At 43.8% G+C, this 11876-nt stretch overlaps 1 protein-coding gene across 8 annotated transcripts in view; it reads left to right on the top strand.

Moving 5' to 3' along the window:
• Nucleotides 1–151: 151 nt before the first annotated feature.
• Nucleotides 152–11876, top strand: part of SFI1 (SFI1 centrin binding protein) — a 32181-nt gene continuing 20456 nt past the window's right edge. For 3 of the 8 annotated variants that reach the window (XM_074920971.1, XM_074920968.1, XM_074920963.1), the window contains exons 1-7: nt 2683–3019; nt 4998–5177; nt 6232–6303; nt 8514–8621; nt 8923–9017; nt 10549–10666; nt 10941–11043. In XM_074920971.1, the coding sequence (XP_074777072.1) occupies nt 3000–3019; nt 4998–5177; nt 6232–6303; nt 8514–8621; nt 8923–9017; nt 10549–10666; nt 10941–11043 (696 nt within the window). In that variant the 5' untranslated portion in view covers nt 2683–2999. Of the gene's footprint in view, nt 246–1799; nt 2244–2679; nt 3020–4997; nt 5178–6231; nt 6304–8513; nt 8622–8922; nt 9018–10548; nt 10667–10940; nt 11044–11876 lie in introns of those variants that run through there. The other 5 variants (XM_074920967.1, XM_074920966.1, XM_074920964.1 and 2 more) reach the window with 4 other exon arrangements.

The raw sequence follows: 11876 nt of genomic DNA, 5'->3' as shown, positions 1-11876 counted from the left end.
CTATTCGCCCGACTCTGTCTCTCCTCAGCCGCCGTAACCGGGGCCTTCCGCCGCCCACCCCGCACCCATTTAATGGCCCGCGCGCAGGCGCGGCGGCGGGCGCGCGCACCGGGGCTCCCCCGCGCGGCGCCTGACTGGGAAAGGTCGAGCGGCGGCGGGGGGGGCCGCGCTCCCCCGCTGCTCGGCGGCGCGTCCCCGCCGCGGGCTCGCCCGCCGAACCGTCGTCTCACCTTGCGGGCGCTGCGGTGGGTGAGGAGCGGCGCGCGGCGCCGCGAGGGCCCGCAGGCACTCTCGGCGGGCAGCCCTGCGGGGGAGGCGGCCGCCGGGAGCCGCGGCGGCGGGACGTGGTGCGCGCCATGTGCCGGGCGCGGGGCACCGGGCGGCAGCGGGGCCGGGGCCGACCCCTCGGCGGGCAGGGGACGCGCCGCAGCGCCGCGGCTGCGGGGGAGGCGCGGGGCGACGGGAGGGCGGGAAGCGGCGGGGCGAGCGCGGCCCCCTCAGCGCCGCGGGCCGAGCCCCACACCGGCGGCGATGGCGGGCGGCGCGGCTGACGGCTTCCTTAGCGCGTCCTCGGGCTCTCCCCCCCCTCCTCGTAGCACACGTTTGCACGGAGCATTTTACGGGCTCAGGGAAGTCTCCCCGTCAGCGCCCGCCGACTGCCCGGCGCCTTCGTGTTCCCGCCGTGCGGGGCCTGTCCCCGCGGGAGGGTGAGGGGAGCTCTGACAGGGCCCCCCCGCCGCCCGGGCGTGGCGGCAGCGGTGCTCCGGTACCAGCAGGAGCGTAACCCTAAAATTAAATCTGTCAGGTTGTGTATCTTTTAAACCACCCTTTATCAGTCTTCTGTCAAAAGCGAAATTTGGCGTTTCCACGAGGCAGCAGGATGTAAACTCGGGTAGTGAGCAGAGCAGCTTATTCAGAGGCACCCGCCACATCCTTTAGTTGCTGCTAATAAGGAGCAGAAGTTGATTTCAATATCAGTTTAAGGAAATTATTTAGTGACAAGATCGCCTGCTGTTTGTCTGTGGCACTGCTGGGGCGCGGTGGCCCCAGCACCCGCATCCCTGCTACAGCACAGAACGGCCCCTGGTTTTCCAAACGCTTCGGCAGAGAGCTCCGTGTTGGAGCAAGGCAGTACTTGCAGGATCTGGTAAATAAAATGGTTTCATCCCTGATTTCTAGCAAAGTTGGATACCAGTATTAAAAACTGGTTACCCGTAGAATGAAACAAACATTTGTCTTTTTTTTTTTTCTTAAATGGCAAAGTGCTGTATTATAAAAGATAGCATTCTAACTATGAGGAAGTTACTTCTAGCAAGCCTGGTTTTCAAACGAATACACAGTGAGACTCGATAGCAACCCGTGGGCCGTGAGCCTTCCGCCGAGGGGCCCGTCACAAGATGCGGTGGGCGCAGGCAGAGCGGGCCTTGTCGGTGCGGTGGTTCCCCGTGGCCTTGAGCTGAAATGCTGTTGCGTTGGCTCCTAAAGGCACATCTTTTGTACGACAGCGGTCACTGGACACAGCAAAAAAGCGCAGTGGCACAGAAAATGGCAAAATGCGTGTTCTCCGCCGCGAGCGGCAGCTCAGTGCCGTGGCACGCTTGCCCCTCTCCCGCCGCTCGGGCCCGCGCCTTCCGCCCGAAGCCGGTCACGGTTTGTCCCGGCCCTTACCGGCGCGGGGGCCGCGCTCCTCCCCGCCGCCGGGGGCGCTGCGGCGGCACCGCCGAGGGGGGCGCGCGGCGCTCCGGCCGCTCTCGGTGGTGGCGGGCGGGGTTGCGCCGGTCCGCGGTGGGCGCGGGCAGGGAGCGCGGGAGGCCCGCGGGGGAGCGGTGCGCCGCCCCGGCCCCCCCCGCGGAGGCGGTTGGTGAAGCAGGCGGCGCTGTGCAGGAGGGTGCCGGAGCGGGGGTGTCTCGGTTAGGGAGGGCAGAGCCCCCGGGCTCCCGCTGCTGCCGCCGGTTTCCGTGTGGCGCCGCCCCGAGCCTCCTGGGGCGCTGGTGGCCCGTGGGGCGCTGCCTCCGCCCAGCCGTTACCGAGCGGGAGGCTGCGCCGCTTTGGCTGCGGGTCCTGGCGCTTGCGGCGGGGCGGGGGGCGGCAGGACCCGCGTGTTGGGGGTCTCGGGGCGGCAGCACCGCGGCCACGGCCTCCGGCGCCTCAGGGCGGGGCTCGAGAGCAGCGTCTGAGGTTCTGGAGTGTGTCCTTAAACACAAAACGCGTTCAGATTACAGTTCTCTGCCGAAAGAAATTTGGTAGGCAAACTCAGATTGACTGCAGTGAGGTTTTGGTTGTGGTTGGCTTTTGTTTGTGTGTTTGGTTGTTTTTGTTTGTTTTTTTTCCCTACCTTAAATCTTGCTTATAGAAAGGTCCACTCTGGATCTCACACTTCCAAGGAGATGCTGGTTGTAAATCCAGGTGCTTTCACAGAGTCTTACTCCCCCTGAGACTGGGGGCAGGTGGAAGGTTCAGCGCATATGGAAGTTCTCCCTGGATGAAATTAATTGTTGTCTTCATTTCTGTGTGCTTGTGAAGGGAGAGGAGCCTAGAGTTTTAAAAAAAAAAAAAAAAAAGTGAAAATCAGTCAGTCTGATTAGGTACTGATTTTGTCACCCTTGATTATTATTTCTAAATATGGCAACAATAATTTAGGGTAGCCTTTTTTAGCATCTTCCTAGCATGGCTAGGCACACTTGCTGGTTTAGGATTCAAATGGTTATGGTTTTATTACTAATAGATGATGTCAGCACAGTATCGTTCAGGTCATCAAGACTGAGTGTACAGACACATGCTTTTCATGTTAAACATCCAGAGTTGCATTATGCTATTTGCATGCTCGTCGAGTGAGTGGAATTCCTGGCATTGTTAAGATACAGACCGTATTTAGCATAGATCCATTTAATGATTCATCACAAGTAACAGGAATCAATTTATGCTTTGTCCAAAGCCAGTATACAACACTGCAGTGCAGAGAGTGCATTTGTTTACTGCAGACTTGGAACTGTAGCAAAATGGAGAAATCCAGAAGCAGGTAAGCAATAATAAGATGCTACGTTGTTAAAGACGTCAGCTGTGTATATATATATATATATATCTTTTAGTTATGGCATCTTAGGCATTCCATGGGACAGAAGAAGGTTGAGTAATTCTCACGATGGGTTTATTCTCTGGAATGTTATTAACCAGAAGGTGTTCCTCTTAAAAACACAAAACAAACACACCACCCCCAAACCCATCATGAAACACAACTTTATGTGTGTTTACATTATCATAACATTCAAATATAAAAATTATGTTCTTGAGCTTGAGGTAGTTGACTGGAACGTATTATGTTTGGATATAGTTGTTGGCCAAACCACAGATATATTCTGTGGTTTTAGTCGCTTCTCTTCCCATGCTTTTATTTTCTAACTTCACAAGGGAGACATGATCCTTCTTTGAGTCCTTTTTTTTTGTGGTTACTTGTCACAAATTCTCGTAGACAGGGGCTGTTGTCACTAAATACGTGTAGCACATATGCAAAATGTTGGAAATTTAGGAATAGTCTGTTAAAAATTACTTATGTTGGAAAATCATCAGGTATTCACGTGCCTTAGACTTTAATACAAAACTTTTACATGTTCTACCAGAGCTTGATTTTTTGACTACATTGTCATTGCCTACGGTCAGACCAGGTTTTGCCTTTGGAGCATATTAGATAGTTTTAAAGGGAATTGGGCCTAATAGACATATATAGGAATTTGTGCTGAAAGCTATTTTGCATAAATTTAAAAGTGCCTGAAACTGTTCTTCAAAAGTGCATACAGTTGCCTTAACTGCACATCTTGACATGAACAGAATTCTTTCATCTGCCAGATGGTCCCCATGTCTGTCAGAATACATTCGAATAATATCTTATAGAAGAACAAGAATATCTCTCTCTCACGAAATATATGTCTTGTTTTCTTTCATTAGCTTTGTTTTAGCTCTTCACAGCTTGCTGGAACAAGCCAAAATACTGTAGTTCCTCCTATGAGGTGGGGGTTTTTGGTGTGTGTGCATTTGGGTTTTGTTTTTGTTGTTCCCCCTTGCCCCAGTGATCTGTTGTTAATACTGTGAGTGGTTATTCAGCTGAACTCCTGAAAATTACTACTATGGATTGTTCCAGTAACTTGGTGAAACCAACATTTTTTCTGGCTGCAGCCATGTTTTTCCTAGCTCAATTCAGGTGATTATTAGGGTCAGACTTCAGACTATCCTTTTCTGTTGTCTGTTAGGGAGTTCAAGAATGTGTTTGTGGTTCTACTGTGCAAATTTTCAGGGTGGTGGCAGTATTTGTTTTGGGAAAGAAGCTTCAATACAACTGGTTCAGCAAGTTTTATCTGGTTAGTTTTTTTTTTTATCATTCTTGTTTTCAGAAAATCACTGAAATACAAAATACTTAGAATTCATAAAAACATACTGGTTATTTTTCAGATTAGAAGTACATGTGAAAGTGAACTGTATGATGGAAAAATATGCCTAATTTTGTTTTTTAATGATGAATGTGTAAAAACAGGAAGGGATTTTTATTTTTTTTAAAGACGAAACACATTTAGTTAAAATATGAACAAAACTAGGAAAGAGTTCCTTGTAAAAGAACTGTGTACGTAAGTGCATTTCATGATAAAACAGTAAATTCTTACTTCAGTTCCCTAGTCCTCAAGACAGTTTTTTAGCAATGGACGGAATACCTTGATATGTTTGAGAATAAAAGGCAGAAAACCACGTTCAGAACCTTCTCTGTAAAGGCACATGGCATGCACACACATGGGAGGGGAAGCATGTTCTGCTTGCCTCGAGGAAGCAACTTTAAAATTCCAGATAGTGAAAAATGCCTGATAAGGAGACAATAAATGGTTTTAACATTTTGTAGCCATCAACTTCTATATGTGATTGTATACCTTTGTTATAGATTAATTTATTGAAATAATGCCACTTCTTTGCAGTTAATGTAGTTGCAGCAAAAATATTTCTTCTTGCCTTTTAAGCTCAAAATCTCTGAAGATGCATGAAACTCGACAGCTACCTAGGCATCAGATGCATGCAACTGGGCAATCTATTGCTCCTCAGTCTGCCATACATCAGTTTCAGGATAGAGGTCATGACAATCTGGATCAAGTTGGGTATACCTGGCATCAAAGAAGAAGGTTAAAAGAATTCCGAATCAGGTGATAAGTACAAAACATAATTTTCACTGAATGGGGCGGGGGGATCAGACCTGAAGTCGTCTGGTTTTAGTAGTACAAGTGTGGGCTAAGGCAAGGGTTTTTATTCACAGACATGTCCGACAGTTCTGAAGATGTCTTGTGGTAACTTGATGACATGCACAGTCAGATTTCATACTTTTTTGATGTTTAATGTAAATTTTTTAAATGGCTATTTAACGGTGTTTTGATAGGGAACTGCCAGGTCTAATGATTTAGTCTTGCCGCCCTCTTGTGTTTCTTCTTTCGTTTGTTGAAGGGATCTTGACAAAGGTGGGATGGTAATTGTTTAGAGATGAAAAGCCTAGTATTTGTTGAACAAGTGGAGCTGATCTAGCAGCTCCGACTTGCTGAAAGAAGGAGGCCCTGTTCATGGCTGTGTGCTTTAATTAATTACCTTGTGATGTCATTGGTGCTTATTGGGGCCCTCTGTGTGCCAATTAACTCTTAAATCCGTTTAGAAAAAAAAAAAGGGGGGGGGGCAAGGGTGATAGAATAACAATCACAGATTAGCGAGTTGAACTGGTGCTAGGAGAAGCTTGCTGAGAAGTAAAACTACAGGGGGGAGGTAGGAGGATCTGCTGGTTTCAGGCAGCGGTACACATTAGATTAATTCAATTATTCTGGCAACAAGTCTGATTGAGCTGGTTGACTTCAGGGAAACAGTGATGTTACAGCTTCTAAATCACAAAAAGGTTCCCCAGTTAAACAGCAACCTGCTCATTAGTATCACGGTGTGAGTGGGCTGCTTGGAAGACATTTCAGCTGCCTAGGTTTCCTAAAGAAGTATGTCCCAATTAAGTCTTGCAATGATGCTTGGGCCTCTATTTATGCTTGGTGAATAGTCCTGTTAAAGGTACTGATTTCAGGGTATAAATATTTTGTATATGCATTGATCTCTGAAAACCACACCGTTAGTTTTATTGCTGAAACTAGCATAAAAATGCCTGTTTTTACTGCTGCATGGGAGTTAACAGAGGAAGACTAGAAAAGCAACTAACCTTTCCTTATATTCCAGATATCTAGCAAGGAAATTCTTTGATCTGTGGGCAAAAAAGACATTTGGACAAGTTGTCCCTTCCAAAGCCAGGTAGATAAAATTACATAAACCAATGGTGGGGTGTTTTGTGGGTTTGTTTTCTTTTTCTCTCTTTTTTTTTTTTTTTTTTTTTAAATGGATTAGTGCTGTACCATTAGGCTAAGAGAGTACTGGCTGCCAAAAAAATGTTTCGATGTCTTTTGAGATCAGTTGAAGGTTTCCATTGAATACCCTTCTTGCTCCCACTTTGTTTTTAATAATCATGGTTAAGCTTTGCTAATAAAAGTCATAAAAATTGTGGTTGTCTTGATGAAGTTGAACTGTATGTGCGTATAACTGATGGGGTATGATTGTGAGACCTCCTTTAAATTAATCATTTTTCAAAGTTATGACTAGAGATAGATCCTGAAATTCAGTTCATTTTACCATTTGCACTATTGTTCTTAATGTATATCTATATATGCTTTGTATCTGTCTGACTTTGAAATATCTGTGGCAGATGATTTGATTCTGTTAGTGTTCTGTCAGCTACTGAAAACCAACACTTTGATACTCTTTCTTGTTTTGCTTTAATTTGCATGTTCATTCTTGTTTGACCACACCCTTGGGAACTGAAGCAGTTCCCAGTGGAAAGACCTGCATTTGTTACCCTCAGAGTAAGATCAGGCCCTCAGTTATCCAGTTTCATTGTGCTGGATCAAATATATTCTGTGTCTGCCTTAGTTGGTAAACGGAAATTGTCCTGTGAACCTTACCATTCTTGGTATCCCATATACTGAATTTGCACTACTCTGGTGTAAGTTGAGGACAGTGATTTTTGGGTTGTTTTTTTTTTTTCAGGAGGATGAGTGGAAACACATTTTATAAAGTTCAGCAAGGAAAATAAACAATTAATTGCCTTTTTAGACATGAGTGTCCCTATAGTTCTCCATAGCTTTTATTTGCAATGTTCTGTTAATACACCAAGTAAAAAAAAAAAATGTATAGCTCATTTTTCTTTTCTTTTTTTTTCTTTTCTGCTTGAGTGCTTGGAATGACTTAGCAACTTGGCCTGGGGTAGGTAGTTATGAATTGCAACTTGTGACAGGATTCATATGTGTTTCACTGAGGGACCTTTAGGTATTCTAGACTTAATCCTGTTGCTGTTATAGACATGACCAATTACATTAAACTAGTGGGATAGCTGTGATCAAAGGTTGTGGTCTGAGCTTGTAGTTTTTTTGTTTGTTAGCTTGTATGTTTTCATGGGTCCTTCTGTTTTCCTTCTCTCTATCACAAATACAAATAGATGAGAAATTTTTTTAAAGTATTTGTACTCCAGGTGATGAGAATTTCCAGTTCTTAGGCTGCTGTCCAGGTCATCTTGACCACATGGAAAAACGTTTGAGAGAATATTTTAAAGTTAAAAAAAAAACCAAACCAAACTTGTAGTAGATTATGACCATTATTTTTAGTTAGGTGATCAAAATCCTATTTCCTTCACGCAGACCCTCCTATATTTGAATTTTTAGTTCTTCACAATTCAGTTGAAATGTAGCTTCACTTCTTAGCTGGTTAGGTATGTGTTAATTAAATTTGGGTATAAAATCAGATACTGTTCTACTGAGGTTGAAGATCTAATGTGACTTGTGAATCCATTTTGTACATGACTTGGCATCTGTTGGAAGGAGAGGGTACATGAGCAGATGAACAGCTTCATTTTCAGTATAGATGATGTGTAACTATTTGAAGTTCTTAAGCCTATTTAAATGTTCTTTGGGAAGATTTTAAATTTGGGATGACTTAAGATCAACATGCTGTTTCTAAGAACAATGGAAATATCAAAGCATTATAAAATCTGAAGTAACTTTTATATTTATTTATATACATAAAATATTTTGTGTTAAAATAACAAAGGAATAGCACGGAAAATACATGTATCGCTATCAACTGTGCTGGTTGTTTGAGTAAAACACAGAACTGAGGATAAAAGATGCGAGTTATTTGTAGGTCTGAAGTCAACTGGCATTCTGATATTTGGCAAGTCAGTTAACATCTGTCTTGATTTAATGTGAAGTATTTACAGTCAGTAAGTTGATTGCTTCTTGTCATACTTTACAGAGTCTTGGAATAAATTGTCACAGTAGGGTCATGTTTTTTAAATGCAGTTAGATGCTGTTAGACTAATCAGACAAGACTGGAAAAGAGGTAGCATAATGTTCATTAAGACTAATTTGTGGTCCACCTGGAAACCTGTATGAAGTTTCCCATGTCCTGTTTAGATGCTTTTATGACCAGAAGGTTCTTCAAAAAACTTTTGGAGAGTGGAAGGAGTCGTGGACTGTTTGCAGAGAAAGGGAGCTCAGCCTCGGAGCAGACAGCCGTTACAGGTTTGTGAAATTACTTCCTATGGTGTGTGTACAGCAGTATGGGAAATTCTCCTCAGGTTCTGAAGGAGTTATTAATACCAATAAGCAAGTTACATCAACAGTACCTCTAGGTCAAGAACAATGTCTCAGTTGCTTATTTTCATATTTTTCTTCCCCCTTTCTTTTTTTTGTTGCTGTTGTCTTAGGATGAAGACTAAATTTCCTATCCAATATGTCTTTAGAGTGCCACTGAACTTGAAAAAAATCCTACTTCTAGACATTGGAAGCTGTTTCACTGAATGGTGCTTTTTTCATTTTTCAGGCATTCGCTCCATAATTTGATATTCAAGGCTTGGAGAGCCTATGTATGCCAGCAACAAGGAAAGAGAAACAAGTATTATGTTGCAGAGTCCCATGGTGAGTGAAGTGGTGGTAACTACCTTTATTTGGGGATATACTGAGATGGAAGTTTCTAAGGGAAATATGTACAGAATCTCTGTCCCTTGTACATGCTTGCAGAGTGACCTCCCTCACCTCATGGAAGTGTAATGCTTTTAGGTACAGATGGTTGTGTCTAAAGCTGGCGGGGAGGTTCTGTCTGATGCACTACTGTGTAGCTATATAGTTATTTAGGGATGCCAGTGAATAAGCTTAAGGGCCTCTCCATCTGCTCTGGATTTCATTGTTTGTTTTGAGGGGGGGTGGTTTGGTTTGGTTTTTGGTTTTGTGTTTTGTTTTTTTGTGGTGTGGGGTTTTTTTAATTTAGCACAATATGTCTAGATATTTTTTGATAAACTGTGTTACTGAAATTCTCTATCATCTGTGGTATTAACTGCACATATCTTATCAGTATTCACTATTCCTTCTAGCTTGTGTCTTGCAATTGAAAAGAAGCCCAAGCTTTTGAAGTGCCCCGTGTCTTATAGTGTAGATTCTTTGTTCTGCCATGAATTTGTCCTGCTGATGAAGTTGCCTACCTTGGTTGCAACTTATTCTGGTTTCAGGGAGTAGCCCTTTCCCTGAAGGGGAGGATGACCCTCTTTTGAAGATGATACTGTGGTTTTGTTCTGTGCTGATTTGCAAAATAAGTTAACTGGTCCTTTTGCATATGAATGTAGCCTCAGAATGTTGTATGGATTTGCACCTTTGGAAACAAACTGATAGGCTGTCCTGATTTCCTTTCTTACTGAGGCCAACGTACTTACAGAAGCAGCTGTGTATTACTTGGTGAAAAAGATAGAAAGGTGACCTGTTTTAAGATAACTTAATATTTAATTCACCAGATCACAAGGAAATAAAAAAAAATGTGGTTTTTTTTTTAGTATAAGTGTGAAGTGGCATAAAATCAGTGATGTTTTTTCAAATAACTTCAGTAATGTCAGTTCTGACAAGCCAGACTGTTGTGAGGAAAAAGTGCAGTGCACTGCATAAAGTGGTAAACTGGAATTTGTGACACCACTTCTGTTTTTAGCGGTATGACCAGCCTGCTAAATAAACTTGGCTTGTTTCTGGTTGATTTCTCTGCTTGTCATAGAGAGTAACTCTTGAAAAGCTACTGATGAACCTGATGAACTTTTTTTTTAAACAAACCAAAGAAAATCCTGTAATTCTTACCCAATAAGGTTGTTACGCTGAATGTTGTTATACAATTATATACCCTATAAGCACTGAAGACAAAGCAATGCCATTGTCTGATCATTCACGCTGCTCTGAACAAGTGGCATGATGCTGTCAGCGTTTCAGAGATTCTTGCCCGTGTGACACCCTCAGCCAGGGTGGTCGGTCGCACCCGCGGCTCTGGTGGATGTTGTTTCAGGGTTTCCCACGAGGTGTCACTGCGGGTTGTGAGGGGACAGGAGGTCGGGGACAAGTGCTGTTATGGAGTGGTGAAAAAATGCCAGATTCTTGCATGAATTTAAGATGCTGTCATTTTTTTTGTTGTGCACAGCAAAGAAGCAAAGATTGCTCAGGACCTGGCAGCACTGGCTGGTTTATGTTGATGTTAAAAGGACGAAACGTGTGATGCACTCTGTGGCACTGGCATTCAGGGAAAGAAGCTGTTTGCGGTGAGGCAGAGAGGCTCTGAGCATAAGGCCACGGTCTCTACCTGCGTTCTGTTACGCTTTTTGTGAAGTGACTTTGTTATGTTTTATATGTTTTATATTCCCCCCCCCTCCCCTTTTGGTGTGTCTGCTTGTCTTTCTCTGAATTCTTCTGGTATGCCCATAGACTTGAATTTAAAGATTGTTGTTCATACCTTTGTCCAGTGAGAGGAAGGTGATTTCTTGCAGCAAACTATGGAACCTGTGTTTGAGCATGTCTGTAACATTGTTTTGACAGCATATCGTGGGCAGTGTGGAGAAGACAACACTACCAGAACTGTACTGGACATAAAATGAGTATTTTGGCTCTGCAGCATTGGGCCCAGAGCCTGCAATCTCGAGTAAGTCCCGGGAGCTTCAGCTACTACAATTTCGAATGTTTGAGTTGCACACGTGTGATTAATATTGCAGATTAATAAAAATTAGGCCTTATACTCATTTGCTTTGCAAATTGCAGTACTTATGATGGAAGAATATACTAGAAAATGAGGAAATGGAATAAAGCTGCATCAGGGAAAATTCAGATTGGACATCAGGAAAAGGTTCTTCACTGAGAGGGTGATCATGTTCCACCTGGGAAGTGGTTACAGCACCAAGCCTGGCAGAGTTCAAGGAGCATTTGGATGATGCTCTTAGTCATGTGGTTTAGTTTTAGGCAGTCCTGTGAGGAGCAAGGAGTTGGGCTCGGTGATCCTTGTGGGTCCCTTCCAACTTGAGATATTCTGTGAAGGTCAAAACAATTTTTTATAAGAAGAATTTCTATACAGGAAATCTAGACAAAGCAAACTGGATCCATGGCTTATATTTGCTAGGAAGAAGACTGTCCAAAGCAATTATTACTGTCTTTTACAATGCTTGATGATAGTGGAAGTATCAGAGTTCTCTCCACCAGAGAAACTAGCCACAGGTGGTAAATAAGAGGTAAAAGAAAACAGGTGCATGAGTTTGCAGGTGTGGCATTTTGAGCAGGGCATGAAGGGTAGTTGCATCCAGCTCTCTAGAACGCTGAACTCCACAGAGGTCCAATCTGCTGTCCAGTTAGGAGGCAAGATTGCATTGGTCAGCTGTCTGACATCACCTTGTCTCTTTGCAAGATAACATTTCTTATGTCCTAATGAATTTCTGTGAGCATGTTTAACTCTTATTTTGGGGTAAGAAAATATAGTCCAGCATT

Source organism: Athene noctua, chromosome 17 (assembly GCF_965140245.1).
Source record: "Athene noctua chromosome 17, bAthNoc1.hap1.1, whole genome shotgun sequence".
Taxonomy (NCBI): domain Eukaryota; kingdom Metazoa; phylum Chordata; class Aves; order Strigiformes; family Strigidae; genus Athene; species Athene noctua.
The sequence above is the reverse complement of the archived record's forward strand: the minus strand, read 5'-3'. Positions and strand labels throughout refer to the sequence as shown.